This window comes from Plectropomus leopardus, chromosome 3 (genome assembly GCF_008729295.1).
Source record: "Plectropomus leopardus isolate mb chromosome 3, YSFRI_Pleo_2.0, whole genome shotgun sequence".
Lineage (NCBI taxonomy): Eukaryota > Metazoa > Chordata > Actinopteri > Perciformes > Serranidae > Plectropomus > Plectropomus leopardus.
Window position 1 is genome coordinate 13,069,711 of NC_056465.1, and position 25,476 is coordinate 13,095,186.

Below are 25,476 nucleotides of genomic sequence, written 5' to 3' on the forward strand. Positions count from 1 at the left end.
AAATCTGGATTTTTTAGAAAGACACTGGTGTCAGTTACTACTTTGCCTACTTTGCTATCTGTCCCAGTGTGTATGATATGTGAGAAATTTTCGCAACAAAGACATAAAGCACACCTGTAAGAGCAAATTTGGCGGACACTGAATATTGCTGGTAAGTGTTGTACTATTGCAACACATTCTCACTCAACTTGTCAACTGCAGATCTTTGTGGCCCTAAACATTAAACTATGACTGAATCCTATTGCGACTATTTTGGATGTTCAGGGACAGCATGTCAATTTGCACTTGTTACACGTGTTGTGTCTTTTTAAAATGAATGTCTGTTTTCACAGGAAATGTGCAGTTCCTCATTTCAGTTCCCGCTCTTAAATGCATGCAATCTGTTTTAAAAAATAACTTTCCTTAAAAACAGATCATACCATCATGGTACTGTGTGATGAAGCCATCATGGTTTGGCTTAAAATAAAAAGGTTTTTTTTACTAATGTAATGTAACATCACATATGTCACATGACATTTGTCGCTAGCATAGCATGCTGTGCATACTAGCACCCTACGCTGTTATTAAAAGAACTCAGTGTCAGGGCATCAGTGGCTGAGTGGATAAAGCAGGTGCCCCGTGAATAAAGGCAGAGTCCTTGCTGCAGCGGCCTCAGGTTCGACTCCTGCTCGAGGCCCTTTGCTGCATGTCGTCCCCGCTCTCTCTCCCCCTTTCAAGCTATTAATCTGTCCTATCTAATAAAGGCAAAAATACCAAAAAATGATCTTTAAAAAAAAAGGGTAAAAGTCCTGAGTTTGTTTGACCCCACATCCTGTCCTTCCTGCCTTACATTGACGTTCTTGCTCTTTAACAATGGCAGTTGCTCTAAGCGTTAAAAAATGCTGCTTCCCAGTTCATCTCATAGCGCTGCTAAAGGGGTTCATCAGCATCTGACACCAAGGGCCACTGACCAAGCATCAGTATTTATGAGCTTGGAGTGAGACCAGTTTGGCTTTTGTCACAGTATGTGTTGGTTGTTAGCTGACATAGCATTACATTAGCTATGTAGCTAAGGTTATTGTACCTTATACCTTTGTAAGATATGATGTTTGTTTCTTTGTTTGTTGGACATTCATTTGTCTTTTATCATTCCCTAATGTCTTACTGTCGTCAGCTACAGTCTGTCTTACATAAACCGCCTTCTTCCTCTGTGCTCATAGTCAGAACTCTTGTTACTTTTCCTCTGTGCAGAGTGCACTTTACCTGTGGCCTTGGCCCTGAGCGCTATAATTGTGCTACCCACGAAAGGGCCCTCCAGGCAGCACTTTAGCTTAAGTCAGCTAGGAGAGATAGAGGGAGGAGAGGGTAAAGAATGTCAACCATATTAGAGGGAAGGACAGCAGGATGGAGACAGTGTGGAGGGGATGGGAAGGAGGGAGGCTGGTGTTGAGAATGCCAGACCTATTAGAGAGAGGATGGATTGAGGGAGGGAGAGGGCTGACAGTGTCAAGCCTAATATAGGGAACGGAGGGAGACAGAGAAAGGAGGAGAGCTGAAGTGAAATGGTGAAGAGAGGTAGACTGTCAGTCACAGTGAGAAGATTGTTGGTATATTTGTAAATGTAATAATGATTGCTGAGAGTAAATCAAAAATTTGCATTCACTATGAGACAAAAAAGACCAAATTTGGTTGGTAGAATAATACATGTAAAAGGATAAAGATTAGGATGACTGAGCAGAGTTAGGGAGGATGAACGGATGTTACAGAAATGGAGTATAGATGGGAACAGGTTGACTCTTTACAGGCCACAGGGCCAACTATTAGCAGACTGAGCAGAGACGGTTACTCTTGTCTGGCTACATAAATTTGTCCATGTTATGTCTTTGTACAGTGACATAAAGTACACTTACAGTTACAGTTTAAATTGATTGTATTCTGAATACAGTTATTTCTATAAGCATAGTTTACTTTAAGGGATTACTTTGTTTGTTTTATTTGCTCTATACCTTTTTCCAACTGCATTCAAGCACGTGTCAGTTTGATTGTGTTGTTTTTCGTTCCAGCTGGCTACCAGATGCCACAGTGCCGCTGTTTGCAGCTCAACTTTTCTTGGATGCTTTTCTATTTATTGCTGTTGCTTGCTGTGAAATTGCAGTAATGGACAAAATATGGCTGATTTGTGAAGTTAAAATGAGGAATTATCTTCACAACACCTTCTCATTTTACTACAGTAACCTAAATAAAGTGGCAGCTGGCTGGAGGGAGATCTTAAAAATGGCCATCGCTAAGAACAACCTGCTTGCTGATGGCTGTGTTGTTTGTTATTTCCAGTAAATATCACAATATAAAGCGTGCATGTTCTGATTTTAAATACAATTACAAATAGAAAGTTAGCAGGTACTCGCCCATCTTTTCAGTCGTTACGTCTACAGCCGAGCGCACAGCTGATAACCTACTTGGATGATGCATGATATAAAAGTAGTGTATATTTAAGGGGTTCAGTGTGGACAGAGAGCAATGCTAGCTTGCTATAGGGCCCGCTGTAAAATTAGTATGAGGCATGCATTCCCCATAAACAGATTGTTAAAGTCAAGTGTGTGTAGAGTGTGTGCAGTGCACCTGCCAATGGCAGAGGAGATACACAGCCAGAACACTGTCAGGAACGTGTTTTTGGTATGGAATCGTAAGGCCCAGAGAAATGAGAGTGTTTATAATATGTAACTCTGTTTGAGTAATCTAAAAGAATTCATTATAAATTACTTTTTAGGGCTTGTATTCAGTAAACTGTGGAGGAATACACCTCCCAACATTATATATACCGTGGATAACACCCATCATATGTTTGTTTTCTGTTTCATTTTCCTGCATGTTCTTTAACAACAGCTGAAATAATTTTGCACTGTGTACAAAAGGTCACATATTGCACTGACCACATGCCACATAAACTATTCTGTAGGTGTTACGTGGATGCCCATAAAGTATGAGGGAAATGAGTTAAAGTATAGAGCTGAAATGTTTATCTGTTCTTACAAGTAATACTTATTTAACTGAAAACAATGTGCAGTTCTCAATATACAATCTGATCTTTTACATTTTCTCATTTTAACATGTGGTGCTGTTTAGGACTTTTATGTTGTTTCATGAGATGCTTGTTTGGAAAAACAATAAATGAAAGAATAGGAAGCAGAACAGTAAAAATTAAATAAATAAATAGATAATTATATATTTATATGTATAAAACAGCATCTGAAGATGTCAGCTAAAAAAAAATTATAGAAACTCCTGTAAATATAGCAGGACTATGGGGAAAAAAAGAATCATGCAACAGAAAAGGACGAATATAAGGATTGTTTAAAAAATGGATAAACCACCCAACAAATTTGCACTTTTAAGAAATGCAGCAAAGAGGCTTTACAGGGAACAACTTATAATCAGATTTATTTTGCAGTTACATTGTTTTATTTATAAGCAGCAGGGGAAAAAAATCTAATTTTGAATATGAAAACAAACATGTTCCTCATAATCATCAGCACTCATTGTTTTGCAGCTAATTAAATTCTTTCCAAGTACAATCTTAAGATGCTTGACACAGTTATTGCCCTCCTTTGGTAAAACTCACAGTGTTTTCAAAGTTTTGCTCAAAGAAAGAAAAAAATCGAAGAACGGTGTTGTGTTTAATGACATCTTCTGCTTCATGAATTGGGAATGAAGAACCTCCACAAATGTTTAGTAAGTGAATTTCCGCTTTAGTTTAATAAATGTTTTTCTTTTGAGATCATACAGTTGAAAACTAAGAATTTCTTGTTATTTTATTTTGTCTGTTATTTTATTAGTGTTCCTCTTTTAAATGATCTTTTTTAGTAACAGTCACACCCTATTAGTCTCTCCCTCACTTTCATGTAAACACACATGCACACACATACTCTGCTCCACTCCTCCAGTTATCTTGATAAACATCTTTACAGTAAAACTTGTCACTGTGACAGGTCATGTACCTTTCCTCACAGACAGCTGTGACAGGACTGTCATGACCTCATCACTTGGTTCGGACAGCTGATGTGGCCGTTTAAACTCTGTCATACACACAGACACACACGCATCCACTCACACATAGTCTCAGCCCTGCTGATGGCTCAGTCAGCATCTCTTGGCTGGGGACCATAACACAAGAAAACCTCCTTCTTGAGGTCAAGAGCTGTCACACACACTGATAGCAAGGTTAGCATCTTTGGTTTTTGCACACTTATACACACACACACACACACACACACACGCAAACACAGACTTACTGAACTGTATATTATGTATTTGGAAAAAGACCAATATCTGCAAAGTTAACATTGTTTTTCTAAACAGTCATAACAAGCAGGATTTCACACAGTACCTTTAGTCTTTGATTAAACATCCCTCAGGCCTTTGTTTCTTCAGTGAACGGTCTTCATTTGTAAGTTGTATTTCTGCTGTAAAGCCAGTTATATTTGCTGTAGGTAATCGCTAATGTCGGCAAAGGAGCATCTCCTCATTCAGTATGGTGTAGTGATGCAGCAAGTTATGGGCCGAACATTGGTATCAGACGATATTTGCTGTGTTGACAGACAATGGCCGATCTGCAAAAAAGGCGACATTCACCAATAGCAGTGGGCTATTCAGTAAAAATGACTATTGGATAAAGTCAAGTTATTAAGTCATCATGATGTGTTCTATTTGTTCAATTTTTTTCACAGTGAAAACAGTAAAATAGATATTTGAGAGAGAATTCTGCTATATATAGTAAAAAGGCTTTAGGCGCTTTAAAAAAAAAAAAAGATATTTTACTGGGCTGTACCTGACTCAGAATTATGTCAGTTGAATCCGATTTGGCAGAATTTTTTTTCCATGTAAAGTCTTAAATTTTGAAGGGGATAGTGGGGGACTCCATGTTACATCTTCATTCATGTTATATAGTGAACAGTCTGACAGCGACAGACAGGCAACGTGCAACAACAAGTTTTGCTGACACTAGATATTAAACAAAAGCAGGAGACTGCATTGTATTAAGTTGCTGTGACTTGTAAATTTACCACTTCGAACCAGAAGAGAGAAAATAATATTATCTCAGAGCCTCACAGTACAGCCTCTTCCTACTCTGTGCTGTTGAAGTCTCTACCAGAGAGTAGCGTAAAAGTCAAGAGCACCCACTATGCACCAAGTCTAGGGACCAAAACGTCCCCAGAAGTACACTGCATAGCACCCTGACTAGCGATAAAACAACAACAAAAAATAAACTCCTCTACTTGTAGTAATTTCAGTTGACTGAAATGTCTCTGACTGACGATTTGAATCTTCAACTCTCAGGGGTCAGCACTCAAGTTTTTTATATTAAAGTTTATTCCATAAATTTGTATTATGAAGTTTGTGCTCATTCAAAGGTCGTTTTTTCTTAACCCAGATCTAAATAAAAATGACTACTTGCATGGTTTTGCTTAAAGCCCATCACTGCAAATGTCCCACAATTTCATGCAACGTGATTGGCCCATGACTGCAGCAGATACAACGCTGTGCTGTGTAGAAGCTGAGCACAGTGTATTTGATGGAGTTGTTTTTACAGTTATTTAATCAATATTTGAAGAATTTGAACACTTTGAAAATGTGTTCAAATTCTTATTTGAATGGAGAGGAGTGGTGGTGGCATTTTATGCAATTGAATACCTCTGTTCACATAAGAGGTATAAAAAAGCACAAAAAGGGTAGCAAATGAAGTACTCTATTGTTATCACTATCACTTTAAGGTTATTGGTACTGTAATTTTTTAATGATACTCAGCCCTAACTGGAAACGACAATCAGCATGTCCTGTGAGTTGTTCCTCAGATTGCTTTTAACAGCATACCTCCAGAAAACTTTGCACATTAGGTTTTCATGAAAAGTCTTTCTATGGCATGCTGTCATAATGCATAGTCCAAAATTTGGTTGTCAACCACTGTTAATTATGCTGTAATTGAAGTTACCTCTTGAGTGCCACTGCACTTTGGCTTGACTCATATGGCAGAGGTGTTCTATTATGTTGTCAAAATCAGGGTTGGCAAGTATAATTCAGTACAAGTGGAGAGAGCATGATGTAACAAAATACATTAATTTCCAGCACATCAAAGAACTCTGCTATTATATATTCCAACATTATGCAACAAACGGCATTTTGTACTTTGTATGTACATTTTTTTATCATGTAAAACACACATAGCTTACATTCATCATTCCTTATTACATCGCTGTAGAAAATATCAAAAAATGATATATCTAAGGCTGACCCGAATTCTTCGAAGCTCTGAAACTTCGATCATTGCCATGGTAATTGATGTCAAATTCAGTATCCAAGAAATTCTTCGTTGTTTCATACTATTACCCAAAAAAATCCTAAATAGAACATAAATTCAGAAATGCTAATCAAACATGATTCATTATGCATCAACATTAATTATTAGTAACAAGCTTACAAACTTAGTGATAGGCTTAATGCTGTGACTGACTGTTTGGCCACAGTGCCAGGCTTACAGATACATTACCAAGATGAAAAAGTTTCAAATCTACAACCATCTGGCCAAATCACATGAAAACTCTAAGTAACAGCTCAGCCATCTTGCGGCTGAAAAAAGGCTAATTGTGATTTGTGATAATGGGCTTTATAAAAAAAACTGATTTGAGTTGCAAAGTATTCTTTTTCCTAGATATTATGGATGATGTTACTGTGACCTGCATGCTAACAAAGTGGCTGATGTCAGGGTATTTTAGACTGAACGAGTAAAAAGTGATGTTTAAAACATGTCCTCTTATCTCTCATCACCCCCACTTCGAGCTGCGATTATTGGGCAAACTTTTCTTCAAGAACATTTAATGCCCCAAAACTGCTATTTGGGACAGCCCTAGAAATCTAGACATATTTTTACACAAGGACGAATACTGCTCCACTTTAGATGTTAGCCACATGGATCATGACAGAAAAACCTGCCAATATTTGCACATTATATCTCGGACCTAATGGTGCAGTGGTTTAGTTCAGTCCATTATTCCAACTTGACTACCTGTTGGCCAAAGCATGAAAAACATACTCTGTTAATTAGACTGGTGTAGGGTAATTACACTTTCCAGGAGAGGAATTTCCTCTGGGCCAATCTGTTTTCGATTTACAAGAAGGATAATTTACTCGATGAAGGATGAAGTACCAAATTAATGCATTAAATTACTCTTTAATTTTTCTAAATCATACCTCGAGGACAAGGCAGAGCAATCGCCAGGCATTACAATAAAAAGTAATGTAAAGCATCAGCGACTGTTTTCTGCCAGACTAAGACAGCAAAACTGCATTTTATTTGTATTTTTAGTGGATACACAATGACAGGAACACAAAAAAGACAACCTAACAACAGCTGGTGTATACAAATACACACATGCCTATTTTAAATTTACATAATTGCACAGATTTAAACAATGATTGAATATTATCAATAGTATGAGTGAAGTTGGAGAAAGATTTTAGGAGACAGAGGCTCACTCAGTCTTCACATCATTACTCACGCATGCACACAACACATATAGTTGATGGTAGCTGGAATACCATTTGCACACAATCCAATTTGAATCCAATTTGATATATAATGTATGTTTGGCAGTTTTTCCCACCTCCACTCCGTCTTATTCGTTGCATGGGCACACAAAAATAATGATTAGCAAGTTTTTTAAATTTGTTTTCCCTCCTGTCTTTTCTGGCTCATATCATCACTCGTCAGTCACTGAATCAATCACTGATGTTTTTCTCCTTCTCTCCTCTTTCCTCCTCTGTTTTTCTCGCCTTCTCCTCCTCACTCCCACTCTCTCTCCTTCGTCTGTCCATCCATCCGTCTATACATCTTTAAAGTGGTAGAGTGGTTCAGGTCATTTCCATACAGTTTGCTTAATGTGTGCTGATGATAATAGCCTATCGACCTACTCCTCCACACATACATCCATTTTCTTCCCTCATTCCTTCCATCCATCCATCCATCCTCTGTTCAGACCGGAGGGAACAGTAGACGAATGAAAGGAGGGAGGAAGTGGAGGGCCACTTGATTGAGCACTGATGGTAACAGGCTTCAGCGCTCAGGCTGAGAAAATACAAATACATTTGTCTCCTACTGATTTCTAATCTATCCATTTTTTTACATCAAAAATAATCTGATGTGATTGTATTGCACAGAAGTGTGATTATATAATATGTTTTTATGTTTAATTGCAATCACACATCCTCTAAAACTTAGTGCTTGGGCAAGCGTTCTTGTTAATGCTGTCAATACAGCTGATTGTAAATTAGGCAAAAAATACCAAAAATTCAATAGTATTTTCCTCTCTAAGGTGAAAATTATGTGGTTTTCTTTGTGGTCTGTGATAAGAAACTGAATGTCTTTGAACTTCAGGCTATTGTTTAGATAAAACATGCAAATTTAAGAGAAAACATTCTGATATTTTATACACTGATAATCACCAGATGAACCAGTAAGAGTAAAAACTCTTGTCAGCCCTAGTGCACCTTTAAAGCACACATGTTAAATACAGTGGAGAATGGACTTCTGTACAGGCCCTGAATAACCTCACATAAAGACAACCAGATACTACCTGATTGTAAAAAATAGAAATATTAATAAAGCTTGTTTTACACCTAAAAAATGGACACTCCAATTACTTTTTAAATTTTTTTAAAAATGTTTTTTGCCATAACCATACTTGTGACAATACTGAGCGGGACATTTTGCAGTTGCAATATAGACTTTTAGAAACAAGAACAAAATGTACATTTATATTTTTATTTTAGTGTTTAGATATATTTATTTTATATTAGTACTTGTTTTTAAATTTTATTGATATATTCTATACTTTCGTACTTCTTTTAAGACTTTTGAATGGGAGCATCTGTAACTAAAGGCAATTTCCCCTCAGGGATCAATGAAGTAATTCTGATTCTGATTCTGATTGTCAGTGCTTCTCGTGGAACTGTTATTTGATATTAATTATGTGCCGATACCGATCCAACCTAATCCAATACTTGTATTTACCTGGATAATACAGCTGCACAATGCACACTTCAAGTACTTTGAAGTTATTAAAATCAATCCAGTGTATATGCTTGACAGTTTAATATCTCTGCGATTCAGATTCAGATTCAGACAACTTTATTAATCCCAAAGAGGGCAATTAATGCAATACAAGAAATATTGCTGCATCGTAATAGTTTCTTAAGGGTTTTTTATTTTATTTTCAGAAAATTAACAAAGTAAACAAGCTAAATATAGTTTTATAGGCTATTTTCACAATTTCACCCAATGCAGCATTTGTTTTTTTAATAAAACAACTAAATAAACAAACTTATATTGCTCTCAATTCTATTGCCTCAGAAATATCTATCACAAAGTGTGCTCTCTAATTACAAGACCTGTTTGACAGCGGATGTAAACAATAATTCGAACTCGATGCTTGCTCAAAGAAACCTGTCCTGATCAATTAAAAAATGCATTGATCAGGCTGATACCAATCCTTTCAATCCGATTGGGAAATTCTTAACAGTAACACTTTCTCAACAACCACAAATATATCTGACATTTCTTGTTATGACCACCATGATCAAAGACACCGATGCATCTGCAACAATCTGCTATCGACCAATATACTGTATGAACCTGGCCAAGTTACCAATCTAGCTATCCTATGAATACTCAGCGTCCTTCAGAGTCTATTCATTTATCACTTCAAATGGAATTTACAAAGAAACATATTAGGGCTGCAAAGCATATGAAAAATTCATATTGCAATTATTTTGGTAAAGGTACACTTAGTATGTGCACCATATACTAAAATAATTTTAAACAGTGAACTAATCCCAAATAAATCAAGTAATTCCCTTGTATGTTTTCAGTATTTTTATGAAATTCAGCCACTACCAGCAGTGGGCCAAGTTGTGTGTTTTAACCACGAGCCATTAGCTTTTTAGCCATTGTCATTATCCAATATCATCCATTAGCTTTAAGCTATTAGCCTGCCTGCATTATTTAGCTGCTCCTCACACACTGGAAATGACTGAACCTTCCAGACAGATAAGTCTATCATCTTCGGAAGTAATGTTACTGGTCAGCAGTGCTGGCTGGCCTGGACAGATCCATTTATTGACCAGTAATATAATTTTTAAAAAAGTGATAACATTGTTCCATTGTTAACTGTTGTTGTCATGCGCTGCATGTGGTCATTAAATTGGTAGCAGGATTTTATTATTTGGTTTAGATCGATCCACATTTTGGTCGCTCTTAGATAAATACTCTAACTGTGTGTGTGTGTGTGTGTGTGTGTGTGTGTGTGTGTGTGTGTGTGTGTGTGAGAGTGTGTGTGTGTGTGTGTGTGTGCGTGTGCGTGTGCGTGCGCGTGCGTGCGTGTGTGTGCGCATGTGCATGTGCGGATGGTTGCTCCCTCTGGAGCAGTGCAGGAAGAGCAAGAAGAGGATGTATCTGTTGCATCATGTCATCTTTTTATCTATCCTTTTTGACAAAAGGAGCTGAGACAAGCTCTTTTACCTCCACCACAACACACAGTTATCTGTCAGTTACTGTCTGCCACAAGGACACACACACACAAAAAATACAAACACTCTTTGAAGCGGAGGTGTGTACATTTTTAACTTCAGTCACTCTCTGCTCGCTCCCATTGGTTTGTTACATGAATCTGATTATTACAATCATTGGCCTGCGTGTAAATTAGCAGTGAGCTAGCAGCAATGGACTTTTTGCTGGCTTTGCAGACTCACAGTATATCACCATGTTAATTACATAGATGGACTGCTTTGGAGAAGACTGTATTTTGGCCATTGAATCCAAATATAAAATACCCTACCAGTCAACTTTGTGGTCAAATGGTATTACTATTCCTAGATAGTGCCGTGAACTTGATGCAGATATAGAAAAGAGGCTGTTTGCAGGGACCTCCTTTGGTTCCCCTGATGATTTATTAAAAGATAGAATAAATGAAAGTAATGTTTCCAGGCATTTTCGCCCTCTCTGGTGAGAGAAAAAAGAAGAGCTTCTATTAAGTAGAACGAAGCTCATATTAGATGATTAGAATTATCAGTGAGTACATTTCTCTTGCATATTGAAGAGAAAATGTACTCTAAAACATAGTCACTCCATTAAAACAGCTCTTGCAGATAATGCAATTTCTGAAAGCAGAAAATGGGCAGTAGGTTTAAGTGTCAGTTAATCAGAAGTCAGGTCTCTTTTTTTTAAGATTCAGCTATCATACAAGTAAAAATCCACCAGTGATGAGGCAGAGACACAGTGACATCATTGTTTTGCATTTGGGAAATTCTTATTTCTTCAGCAACAGATAGCACCATTCACTGACATTGCTGTGTCCATCCACAGTGATCACGAGTTTCGTTGCTAAACACGAACATCTCCAGTGAGGCTGTTCAGATCAGCCTGACCTTGTGGTGTGAACACAACAATCTCTCTCTGAACGTGGAGAAGACGAAGGAGATTGTTGTGTTCACACCACAAGGTCAGGCGGCTCACCTCGCTCCTGTAGTCCGTCTCGTCGTCATTGCTGATGAGACCCACCACAGTTGTGTCATCGGCGAACTTGACGAGGAGGTTGGAGCTGTGCGACGGTGTGCAGTCGTGGGTCAGCAGAGTGAAGAGGAGGGGGCTCAGCACACATCCTTGGGGGGCCCCCGTGTTCAGTGTGGTGGTGCTGGATGTGTTTCTGCCGACCCGAACTGGCTGAGGTCTCCCAGTCAAATCTCACAGAGATAAAGGAAATTAAGCTATGAAACAGCGGATGTTTAATTACAGTTCTCTTGGAGCAAAGCTGCTGCAGAAGCATTAATAACTTTATGAAATGGTCAATAAGTGAAGGTTTTCTTGGCCTGAAGCACAAAATGTCCACGATACTTTGTGTGAATACTGTGCGCATACCATGTGTGAAAGCTTGAGTCAATACCAATTACTTCATTGTGTGCTGAGATTCCTAACTTTGAAAACCATCTTCCCAGCCCTGATTCAATGCTATCTTTTTATTTATCCTTCAGCTTGCTCAGGATGAGGGCAGCCCAGTCCGAGGCTTCGGCGTGGTGGAGTATGAGAGTGCAGAGCAGGCGGAGGCTGTGCTGATAGAGATGGACCGAACACTGGTGGGAGGACAGGAGGTCCGTCTCTCACTCTGTACCCCCGGCACCTCAGGGAGAAGCACCCTGGCTGCACTTATCGCCGCCCAGGGTATGGTGAGTATGATGCACACTAAAGTGCGGCCTCCGCTGCATATTTGTTTCTGAATACAAGCTCCAGAGTAGTAATAGTAGGCCCAAGAGTGGTAACCAAGCCCAACCAGGACCCAACATGTCTTCTGTTTTTTATGTCTGGACCACGCAAAGCTCAAGCACTTTCCAATGACAAATTTTATTTGACATTCTCAATACTTAGCTTGGCTACATGAATATTTAATGCCTGAAATAGCTCATGTGTTGCTTTCATGCATTGTCACGTAAAATTACAGCCGCGGCTCTGGAACCAGCCAGGGGAGACATTTCGTCCGATACTAAAATGGTGTGACACTAAACGTGCTGCTTGTATAGATCTTCCGTGCTGTCAGGTTAAAGATGTGTGTGTGGCATCCATGCTTTCACAGACACTGGATGTAAACTGTAACTGTGACTTGACTGGTGCTGGGAGGCAAGACAACCACAAGGTGGTAATTCTAGTTTATTTTTACACTATATTTTATTGATATTATATATTTTAGAACTTGAAGCAACATGTCCAATAGACCAAATCTGACCTGAACATCATTTGTAAATATGTGTCCTAACCCAGCCCAGCTCATTGTATCTCATCAGACTCAGGTTGGGTATCCAAACTCCAATGCACAGAACATATTTTTTTGAATCTGGAAAAAAAATGATCATCTCCATTAAAGCATTACCTCAAATCCTTACAGTGTATCAACAAAACATCAGGCTTATATGTAAACACACATTTGTATACATCATATATCTGATATACATACATACACACATTCTCTGACTGAAATAGTCCCTGTGGCTGTGGTATCCCTCCTCCACTGTACTGTGGTATCAGAGAGGCACTGACATGATAATTATAGTTCTATAGACTGATTGGGCTCCTCCACCGTCTCCTGCTGCCTAAAATACACCAAGCCCACGACACAGTATGACACCCATACATACGAACACGCACACATGCATTCAGAGAGAAGCAGCAGACTCACACAAGAAGTGAATATGAGTGAGAGCTAAAATCAGTTGTGGAAAAGCAACAGTATGTGTTACTCTTCATGAGTGCATGGATTTATATATAAATGTGTACTTACAGGTGCAGAATTTAGATACGACAGTGGGTGAGTAAAATTACAGGCTGAGTCTCAATGCTTTAGCAATCAAAATCAGTTGCGTCAATACTGACAAGCTTTTGCCTATATGTGTGACTGAGAGAGGCGGACAATTCTTGTCCAAAATGTTTGCTTTTGTGGAAATTGTACTTAAAAAGTGTAATCGTCTAACGTTCAAGGATGAGACTTAAATGTCTTGATGCATTCACACACTCTTCATCCTGTCTCTGCCTCTCTGTGACTCATAGTCTATGTAAAGGAGAATAGTGATCATTGAGAGGGAAACTAGCAGTTAACTGAATGCATACTATCTTTACTAGCTGATCATAGTATTGACGGATTGTCCATCTGTCTGTCCCATTCTCATAAACACAATATCTCAAGAGTGTCTCGAAGGAATATTTTCAAATTTAGTAAAAACATCCACTTGAATGCAAGGATGAACTTAGCAGATTTCAGAGGTCAAAGGTCACTGACTTTGTCCGTTTTGATTATGTGAACGTGAAATCGCAGGGACATCTTGAGGGAATTTCTTCAAATTTGGCACAAACTTCCACTTGGACTGGATAATAAGCTGATTAGTATTTAGTGCTCAAAGGTGCTCAAAGTTCAGTGTGACCTCACAAAACATCTTTTTGGCCATAACTCAAGTATTTCTACGCCAATTCTGACAATATTTCACACAAATGTCTAAAGGTCAATTTCACTGCAACATCATTAAGTTCAACTTGACAGCCATGTGGAGGCAATAATTCTAGTTATTGATGAATTTTATGTTTAATGACATATTAACTGAAACTATGTAAAATCTTGGCCTATCTACAAGTCTTTATTCAAAAGTAGACAATGTGAAAGCAGGGTCTTTTGTTTGTTTACAGTGAATTACTCTAAATATTACAGTAAATACATACATTAGTGTAGATTTAGGAGGTTTTCTTGTTTGTTTTTAATATGTCTTTAAATAGAGTCCAGTGAACTCCAATAATACAAAGTTAATAATGGCACTCATTCACAGTGTCAGTGGCAATTTGGTTGTGTTTTGCACATTGAACTGCCTAAAGGCACAAATTATAACCATACTTCTCCCATCACATGGAAAGAATTGTATTTTCACATGAACTGCAGGTTTATGGTTCATTATGAGTTACCCATAGGCCATGGAAAACCATTATAGCTTGCTGCTTTACTTTAACCTGATGATAAATATTTTAGATTACACTAATTGAGCTTATAGAGGGCGACAATTTAAAGTCAGAGTTTGTAGCTTTTGAAGACCTGAACGGCAACACTGCTTAGCTAATTTTGACACAATATTCCTGAGCCAACACTTACATTAGCCCAGGGAAGGTGCTATAAGTAACTCAGTCTAACATTGAGTAGAAATGTGAGGACTTTTGATTTTTATGAAATATATCTGACTGCTGTATTCTTTGTGGTTTTATTCCTGGCTGTTGCAGAGATAGAAATATCAGGCACAGGCAAAAGAGGTTGTGGCCTTGAGATGGTGGAAAATGCAGAGCAGTAACGGTCACAGAGCCTGAATTGCAACAACGAGAATGAAAAAGACATTGAGAGAAAATGTGTCTTTGAATAAATTAGCTGAGGAAGATAAGGCAGCAGACGTGAAGGAAAAAGGGGGGATTGGTTTAGACCAGAAAAGGAAAGTAGGAGGAGGAAGAAGTAGAGACAGGAAACGTTTGAGGACTACAAGGTTAGTTCATTGCCCCGAGGCTTTTTTTAAGATTATTACCATGAATGTGAGCAGCTGGTAAAAAGAAACATCAGACCTTCAGAAAGAGATTGGGACCTACTCCTGGCTACAGTTCCCCTCTGAGGCGATTCTCTCATTTCTTCAGCATCTGAATGTGAGTGTGAACGCCGAGGACCAGATGGCCTCCTCCTCCTCCCTCCTCCTTTTTTCTCCCTCCATCCCTCTCTTACGCGACACTTCTCGCCTTCCCTTCTTCGCGGCTCCCTTACCTCCCTGGCGTGTGTGTGTGTGTGTGTGTGTGGGTGTGTGGGTGTGTGGCTGGATTTTGTGCCAGTAGCCAAACAGACTGATGCATGCTGACATTTTCTCCAGCAGAAAGAAAAGAAATGAGAGAGCTCTCCTCCTCCTCCGTGTCTCTCTTCCCTTGAAAGACGCTGTCAGCTACGACTGGCCTTGTTCAGCACCAACACACACACACACACACACACACACACACACACACACACAGACCCACTGCTGTTTTTCTGCAACACACAAATACAGCACATATACACATACTGTATGTGTGCACCAGAGTCTTCCTCTGTTGCTGACAGGCTGGAGTCAGACCCACTCCATCCCCGTCAGTAATGCTCTCTCTTCAGGATGTGACAGGGAGGAAACAAGGTTGACTTGAGCTGAAGTCATGCAGTAGCTCAGGGGCAGACGAGGAGGAAATATCACCATCCTGCTAATGTTGTTTTAAATAGCCGTGTCTTTGGGCCAGACAGCGAGCAGTGCCGCCACACTGTCAGTGCTGAGGAGGATCTACAAGGGCCACTCCATTCGATTTGACGCAGTCTAATTCAATAGGATTTCATTTTAGTCCGTTGGATTAAATTTTGTGGCGTAATGAGTGATTAAATTATTTGGGGGATGTGCCTCACAGTGTGTCTTTCGATTAAATGCAAGTCTGCGGAGAGCCATTGAATTCCAGGAAAATCAGCTCATATCAAATGAAATGTAATCTTTTCTATTAACAAGAACGACACAGAATTATATACAAAATGGAGCTACAACAACACTGTAAGACACATTGAATACAAAACACAAAGTGACTAAAACCAAACAAAAGGGCTGAAACAAGTAGGTGAATAGTTAATAGAGGTAGAGCTACGTGCTGAAAATATCAGTCAGTAACTCAGGTAGCAGTCACCGTCTTGATAGATGAATGGTTAAGACCGGATTAAGATGCAAATGCCTGCTTCACTTTCAGCAGGGGCCCTTTGTTGGATGTCACAGCCTTCTCTCCACTCACTTCCCTCAAAAACCAACTTTACCAATTCTGTAGTCTTTTGGGTACTTTTAAGAAGAAAAAGAAGTTGACACATGACATATCATACACAAGCCATGAGAGACGCGATCAATGATTAATATGATGCTCCTTTATCACACAGATCAGATTTAAATGTTATATTTGACTTAGAAGAAAGACACTTGTGAGCTGTATGAGCTGCATTAGTCTGTGTCCCTTTTCAAATGTGGAATCTGTAGCATTTCTTGGTTCATCTGTTTCATGTCATTTGTTTTTCACACATAGATCCTTGTTATGTAGCTTTCAAGCTCTCTGCCACATGATCAAGGCAAAGTATTTAAAGGTCCTGGAAATCTGTTTTCTATATGAGCTTGTTATCATGAAGCATGACATCCTGTGCAAACACAAGATTATGCAAAAGTTCAAACTGTTCTAAAATTTCACATGAAAAATTTTCTTGTTGTTTTATTTTATTTTTTAACTGAGGGCTTTTCACTGGTTTGAATATTTCTTGCATATTTCTATGCAATAATTGGGATTCAGCAATAATTGAACCAAAATCTGATGACAGCCGCTGGGTTGTTTGCTCATGTTGGCAGGTCACTGTCAGTTAAACCTGATTAACTCAATGAAGTCTTTTTCCTCGACTTAATGATGCTCTCATTGTTGATCATTTGCTGACAAATATTTCACTTTATTTGAAATAGGATTTGAAGAATGTTTTGGTGGCTTTAGAATCAGATTTGATGAACAGAAGAAAAAAAAGTAAGGCAGTCTTGTTTGTGCATTTCCTCTGTGTATATCTTTTTTCACACCTCAGATTGCAAGATTGCAGCAGATTGCCATAATTTTTGCAGAAAAATATCTCAAGGTTTTTTCTAAACATGGCGTCAACATGTAAAATTGGCAGATAACTTACGAATATGTCTGAAATGTCTGAAGGGTGTCCTCTACTTTTCCTCAAGTTTCTACTTAAACTTTTTTCATCCGAACTCTTCCTTCTGCCTGTTTTTCACATCTCTTTTTCCTGTTTCCATCTCTCCTCCTGCTCCTTTTGTGTTTCTCAACCAGCTCCGTCCCTTTCTCTTTTTTTCTTTTGTCTCCCAGATCAACTCCCCTCTGCTGACATTGCAGACATACCCGCTGATGTAAACTAGTGTAATGATTACTACAGCCATCAGGGACTCCTAATGACAAGATCAAAACACATACTGTACACCCCCCCCCCCCCCCCACCCCCCCCCCCCCACCCCCACACCCCCCCCCACCCCCAGACACACACACACACACACACACACAGCCTCACTTTTCTTTTTCTAACTTGTGTATGTGTGTGTGTGCTTTTTTTGTTCTCTAGATTCTGAGTAATAGGAAAGGTCTGCTGCCAGAACCCAACATAGCCCAGCTGTTGACCAGTATGACCAACCCTGCTGCCCTGCAGATCCTCATGAGGCCGTACCACACTGGGAAAAGAGGAGGTATGTGCTGCTGCATTGAGCAGAGATCAACTTTTTTTGTTTGTTTGTTTTTTGTTTTGTTTACTGACCTCACTTTCACAGTCTTATTTTTCCATAAACCCTCTTAATTGTATCATGACTGCTTTTAGTCCACTGAATTATACATAATGACCTTCATCAACTTGGGCTATTACTGTGCAACGACCTTGTGCTAGCTTGATACTTTGTCATGAGCTGGATGGGAGTGCACTAGAAAAGAGTGAGAGGAGTGTTGATGGAGATCAACTGGTGGTGTCATATATTCCTTTTGAAGTAAAAGGTTGGGTCAGGAGAACAGAGAACCACCCGCACAATGAGCTGACAGAAGCGAAAGGATGGGTGTGTCCTCTGCCTCTCTGTGATATAGTCCTGCACATCTCTCTCCACACTCACAACATGATGATGATAAAACACAGTGCTACATAAACACTTAAGCAAGGACCTATGATAAATAATTGGTTATTTCAAAAAACCTTATGTATGTTAACCCTATGTAAAAAATGTTGGGTCAAGGTTTTCTTTTGCCTTCTTTTATTTGCGTGTGGGGGGATAAAATTGGTCTTAAATTTTTTTCCTGAGAGGCATGAAAAATTCTTAGAAAGCATTCAGTTTAATTTGCCTTAAGCTGTAGGAACCATGCTATGAGATGACATCCATTTAGGAAGTCTGATGTGATCGAAATCTCTAGGAACAAGCTAGTGAGTGGACCTCGATGTTAAGACATAACGCAGCACGGACAATCTGCACCTTTGTGAGTGGAGATAACTCTCCATATCAGCACATGACGGTCTTTTGTAATTGTTATTCAAAAAGTGAGCACATTAACAACACAGTGTTAGAAGAACAAAGCATATTTACGGTCGACCAGTGAACAAAAACACAAACCATCAGTAAGTGTTTCTGCTAAGAACTCAATGGCTGAAAAAAACATCTTATCTTATTAAACAAGTTGTTTTGACCTCACTCCCTCTTGATTTTAGCTTTGTTTACATTTCTCATTTCATTTTCTCTTTGTCATGCACTGAGCCTAACTGTTTATCAGACTGAATTCATTTACTGATGGGCTTTGCCATTTCCAACGCTGATTACAAAATGGCACTCAAATTAACACGTACTGACCAGAAAGAGACCCAAATAGAACACACAGATGCAAATGAACTATAAAGAGACACAAATGAACTACAAAAACAGGCAAAACAATGCAAAATGATTTGAAAGAGACATGAAACTACTACAAAGACACAAAACAACCTCAGTGAGATACAGAATTAATGACATTGTCTCATAAACCACCCATGTTTGTAGTTAGTGCAGTTGCCTTGTTAAACTACATGTAAAAAGCCTAACTTTAAAAGAAATAGTTCATCAAATTTGCATTCATGCTGCACATTTTCAATAATCTTTGAGGTTTTAGGGCAAATCAGTGTCATGAATTCATTCTTTTGAGTAGTCTTTCTCCTCCAGGGGGGTCTCAGAAGATAATCAAAGGTCCACTGTAAGAGTCTGTCCCTCTGTTAGGCCCTCTCATATACTGTAATCACCTCGTGACTGCTTCATTATTTGATGAATGGCTAATCAGGTATTAAAATGAAATCGTGTGACATTACTGGAACAAATGAGAACAGGAAGGAGAGAAGATGGTGGAGGTGGGGGAAGCTCTCTTAAAGAAGAACATGCACAATTAAAGGCTAAAATTAGGGCTTTGATTAAATGTTAAACTTTCTCTACCTTGTCTGGAAGCTACCATTAGCATTGACGCTTACATTTATTATGAGGTCTTGTGATACAGATAAGTAACACACACGTACAAAAAAGCTAAAGAGGGAATGTGTAGGTGCAGTGTGGCAGTCGCCTGGAGGTGAGAGAAGCCTCACTAATATGAATCCTGAACTGAACTTTAAGTGTGTGAATGTGGGCAAGCCCTCCTAAATTTTGGAAATGTAACTGTAACTTAAAAACAACAAGCCATACTGAATAGGATAGATAAATGTCAGTCTTCTGGTTGTTGCCATGGTGATTTGGTAAGTTAGAGGATTGATTACACTGAAAAAATAGTGTGTAAATGTTCATTTCATTCAACATTGTGCAATTCAAATTATTCAGCATTACAAATAAAACCACACAGGGTGCTGAAACTGTTTCATCAAACTAAAATTTAGCAGTACACTGCCTTTCCTGAGACTTCATCAGAATGACAGCAGAAAGAAGTGGTTGTTTGTTCATAAGTTTCTTTTTGGAAGAGAAGGGATTTACATGCACAAACTTGCACAGATGTAACCATATTATTTGATTCCTCAGCAACCAGGTTGTCTTTATTGCAGGTATGCCGCAAGATAGAAACACAATAAATTTGACAGCCGTTAGCCTTAAGGTTTTTACTGGAAGCATAACAGTGACAACAGCAGGGGTCATCAAATTCAATTATAGTGACTACATACCAGAAAATGATGAGATAACATAAGAAAGTGTTAAATTTAAAAAAAAAAACTGTTGTAAGAAAATTAGTTTCTCAAAAGTGTAGACAACTAACTGTATAAGGAATTACATTGTCTCTCATGTACAGTAGCAGACAATTGCAAAAGCAATGCAACGGCTCGAAACATTCCATTAGAAACATGCTGCAGAAAGCTAAAACAAATAAAATGACTATAAACATGATGCAAATACGGAAGCTATGCAAAGTCAAACACACAAACCCTGAAAAACAAATACAACAGAAAAATGCTGCATATCCCATCCAAGTGGATCAATGACCCAAAACACTGGGGATATTTGTTATCTGCACCTCTGTACATGTTAAATCGAATCACCAGGTATCATTAGGCCAAGTGTTGTCTGTAAAATATTCAACCTGTCAACAATCAACAGTTTGATCGAGGCTGACATTAAGTTGCAGATGATAGTCTGATGCTGTTGTTTTGTATGAATGTAGCGTTAATACAGCAGCCTCCCACTCAAGCTTAAGTCAGCTGTGCATCAGTAGTAAAGTGTCATCAACATAATTTAGCCATTTAACCCACTGACACTGAATATTCACAAATCTTGATGTGTCTTATATCTCGGTGTGATAGCCTCAGTTAACCTACTACACCGCAGCTTTTCAGCATTTTCTTGTTTCTCTTCTTATGTGACAGCATGTTTCTCTCCCCAAAAAGAGGGTGCAGCATTGTTGATGGCACAATGCCAGTGTGGGCTCATATTCACAAACATTCTGAGAATATACTCAGAGGTCTCTTAAGTTAGCATAACATTTTAGCAGGAAGTCCTAGCTTATGAATGATTTAGGAAAATTCTCAGGGAAACTGTGCAAGGAAGGGACAGAATCTTTCATCTTAGTGAGGATGTGTTGTTGACCCCGGTGCTAGTTATGACACATTCTTTTAACAGATGTGATTGGTTGTCACATTCAGAATGAATAAAATGAACTGCATCACAATATGAATGTGCTTGTTATGTGATCACGCAGCTGCATTGTAACTTTTTCCAGTTGCAAATATTTTATTTAGTGTTATGATCCCTTTTTTTCTGGCGTGATATTGTTATTGCATTGGGTGGGAAATTTGTACGAAACTCCAGTAAGACTGACCACAAGCATCATTCCTGCACCATCTGATCTTGTACTGTCATCCAGTGTTTGGAGAATATTTTTTCTACCTTTTTGTCTTTTCATCATTTTCTCCTCTGCTTAAGAGACTCTTAAATGTCTTGAAAGTCCTCCTCCCTACTTTTGACAGTTTTTCACCATAGAAGCTATCTTAAAGGCTAAGATGCTTTGTGTATAACTTTTATCTTTACCAAGACCAACTCTTATCTTAATTTTAGTAGAATTTCGTCACTAGGAGAAACTCTTTGCACTAGGAAGCTTTGTGAATACGGCCCCTGGTCTATGCTTCATTGTATTTCACAGTTATTTAGAGATTAACATTACAGGGAACATGTTTTAATTTTATTCGTACTATTTCAAATCTCTCTCTTCAATTTATGCATTTTTACAGATGCAGAAAAAAACTTCCCAATTTGTGAAAAACAACCAGTGAGATGCTGAAGCGGCAGGCAGTTTCTATTGTTTTTAGGGAAACTGTCAGTATACTTACTAATGACAGACTGTTTGAAGTTTGCATTTTTTTCTGCTTTTCTTCCCTGTATTGATTATTTCATTGTTGTTTGTCTGAGCTTCTTTTCAACTGCGTCGTCAACATCAAAATAGAGTTCAAACTTGGAAAAAGTTACGAGGGAGGCAATTTGCTTTGTGCTAACACAAAATCTCACAAGTACGTTACTCGTGCTCATTATGAAAACAGAAGGCCATGTGGTTGTTTGATGTGCTGTAAATGACTGATAGATTGGTTGTCTGACTAATGATTCTGCCTGTTGAGATGATGATTGATTAATGCATTAGTGGAAATGAAAATGCAAAGCAGAAAATCGCAAAGAGCAGCTGTGATTGATGTTTTCATTCGTTGTTTATCGGTGTTTTTAGGAAAGTACGGACGTCACACCAGCCTGCCGTTCCTCAGACCTCCTCTCACCACAGCTCTGCTTACACTGGGAAAAGCACACCAGGTCACAATAACATCTGCATGGGATTTTTTTTGTGTATTTGTTAATGTGTTTGTTACAATAATGTCTGCTTTTCTGTACCTTCCAGAGCGCTATGCTTGGTAATGGACTGGTCCTCCAGAACCTCTTGCATATGCAGCTCGCACAGCAACAGCTTCTTCACATCAAAGACAAACGCATCAGCAGCGTAAGACACCTGTTCACCGGTGTGTTTTTGTGTGTGTTTGTGTGAGTGTTTGACAGTTCGCACAGGTTAGTGGTGAGGGCTGAACATATTTGTTGGCATGTGCATATGTGCTTCTACATTTCCCTCCTCAACACTTAATGCATAATGAAACTAAACAACCACCAAAACCCATACAACCTAATTGCATCTTGTCTGTTTAAAAGGAAGACCTCAAGGTGTTGAAGTTTCCCTCCACGTTTTTGATTTGCATATTTTGAAAATGTCTCTGTTGTTTTCTTTAATTGCTGGAGGGAAAGTTAAAAGTCAAGGTGACCGATGTTCCGAGCATTTGATGTTGTTTTAGAAACCGAATGTTGACAATTCAGAATTCAGTGGAGAATGCTGTTTATATTTTTCTTTCTTTTTTTTTTTGACCCTCCGTCACCCCTGCTTTTCATTAAGTGCTTGGATTTTTCTTTTATACTGTTTTCCTCATCATTATCTCTTACTTTCCGAATAATATTTACAGTTGTAAGGGTGCAGAGGAGAATGGAAAAAAGGAGAAAAGATGATGATATATACTTTTTACATTTAATGTACACTCCACTGAAGTGTAATTGTGTAATTTACATCGTATGCATGATACTTGAACACTCACTGTGGTGCCTTCCTCTTCCTAGCTCTTATCTCTGCTTCCTCTACCTTCTCCCTTCTTATTGCTTTTGATAACTTACCTACTTTTGCTTCTCCTTTTACTTTATAAAATCTCCAATTTCATATCTCCTCCTCTCCTCTCTCCATCACAGGTCTCCAGTCTGCTTGGAGACCCGTCCAGGCTGCTGATGCAGAAAGCTTTGTCTTTGCGGCCTCCAGGCCTTGTGCCGCTGGGGAAAGGCCTCCTGGGAGACTCCCCTACAGGTGAGCCGGCCTGAGTATTAGTACGCCCTTGTCAAATGACTTACAGTGTCATTACTGCAGACTGTTGGGACCTCATTGAGACCTGCAGTACATCTTTTACCAGGGTTTTTTTTAATGCTGTATTTATCAAATTTGTGTGTTTTCTTCTTTCAATTTTTCTGTCATCTCCTATTGTAAGAGCATGTGAAAACGTTTAGTTTAGTTTAGTTTAGTTTAGTTTAGTTTAGTTTAGTTTAGTTTAGTTTTGATGAGTTAGTTCTGCAGTAACAGCACCCTGTTTTGTGCTGTAAAACAAAGTAGTGCATCTGACTTCTTGTAATGGGAGCAGGTGGCACATAAAGTAATGTCAGATGAACTGATTCGATTTTGTCAGTCAAAGGTCAAGGTCACTGTGAATTTGCGTCTGTCTCATTCTCGTGAATGTGATATATCAAAAATACCTCAAGGGAATTTCTTCAAATTTGGCACAAATAACCACTTTGACTCCACAATGTACAAATAAGATTTTGGTGGTCAAAGATCACTGTGACCTCACAAAACATTATTTGGGCTGGTACTCAAGAGTTAAGATAATTATGACAACATTTCACACAAATTTCTAGTAAAATAAATTGATGAAGTGATGACATTTTATATCCAAAAGGTCAAAGGTCAGCTTTACTGTGACATCATAACAACAGCACTTATGGTCATTGCTCAACGTCGTACCTCAGGAACAGAAGGGGAGACATTTGGTTAAAGACTGATCTATTAACAGCGACCTTGAGTGTCTTGAAACTGTGCTGATTGTATGGATCGTGTGTTGCCGGGGGGAAGATGTGTGTGAAGGATCCATGCTTTAGAATATGTAGCTTCTTTGCAGCACATCCATATTTAAAGCATTGAGAAACTCAGTAAGGAGTCCTAAAACCCAGAAATGAATTAGCATTTTAGAATCTCTGGTTCCCTTGTTTTAAAGTCAATGGGTTTGTTTGAATGTGTCTTTGGGTAGAAGCCTGAAATAAGATCTTTGGTTAACACTAGCTTAAGAGACTTTCACGTTTTGTTCTACAACATAAAATACATCAGTAAGTAACCCACTCTGGAACTTCAAAGCTTTTATGTGTCTTTTAAAGGCGGTCGCTAACAAGTGGCTAAATGAGAATGCCATCACATTGAGCCGCGCTGAACTCGGCTTTGCAGCATCATAGCAGTGGCAACGTGACTGTAGTGTAGTTTGTTTACAGCTTAAAACATGCTTTTTACTTTACATTTAGGCTTCAAAAATCCTGGAAGTGGTGTTCATTTGTGAAGATTATCTTGCTGAACAAAATGTGTGTGTATCAGATGTTTGTTTACCATAGAGCTTATTTTCTGCAATAATCCAAAATCAAATAGAAAAAAATCCCACAGGCTTTTTGACAAGGGAACCTATGTGAGGCTTAACCTCCTGGTTGGCCTACAGAAAAACGTCAGCCCTTGGGCACTCTATTGCCAACTGTCATGGCTACATATGAGTGTGGACAGACATGGACTAAAACTGTAACTGCAACTTGACCGGCATACAACTGCGAGGCAGTAATTTTATGTATTTTCTTTAACAGGATTTGATATTCTAAGGGATTTTTTTTACTTGCTTTCTGTATACTACCCTAAAACTGAGCAGGGTAAACACTGGTTTTGCCAACATGGACATAGCACATAAAAGAGGACTACGTTATACAGTGAGATGACAGTGGTGAAGCGATTCATCCCCGCACCTCCACCAAAAACAGAACTTTTACCTCCTACATTTATACTCCTGGTGAATTCCTGTCAGCTGTCTTGTTAAATGTGCTTTAACTGGAAGCCAATATCCTGTTAAGGCTGTTAAGATAAGCCAGCTGCACAACTTCATATCCCAAAACAAACCCTAGTTTTGATTTAAAAAACAAGCTTACATAAACCCAGGCTGAGACAAACTGTTTCAAGGAGTAGAGCGG

The 25,476-nt window shown here is 38.7% G+C and overlaps 1 protein-coding gene across 1 annotated transcript in view; it reads left to right on the top strand.

Moving 5' to 3' along the window:
* Nucleotides 1-25,476, top strand: part of raver2 (ribonucleoprotein, PTB-binding 2) — a 108,406-nt gene that overhangs the window by 67,369 nt on the left and 15,561 nt on the right. Inside the window, exons 6-10 of the mRNA XM_042482901.1 lie at nt 12,055-12,246; nt 17,733-17,853; nt 22,352-22,434; nt 22,520-22,618; nt 23,404-23,515. Of these exons, the coding sequence (XP_042338835.1) occupies nt 12,055-12,246; nt 17,733-17,853; nt 22,352-22,434; nt 22,520-22,618; nt 23,404-23,515 (607 nt within the window). The remainder of the gene's footprint in view (nt 1-12,054; nt 12,247-17,732; nt 17,854-22,351; nt 22,435-22,519; nt 22,619-23,403; nt 23,516-25,476) is intronic.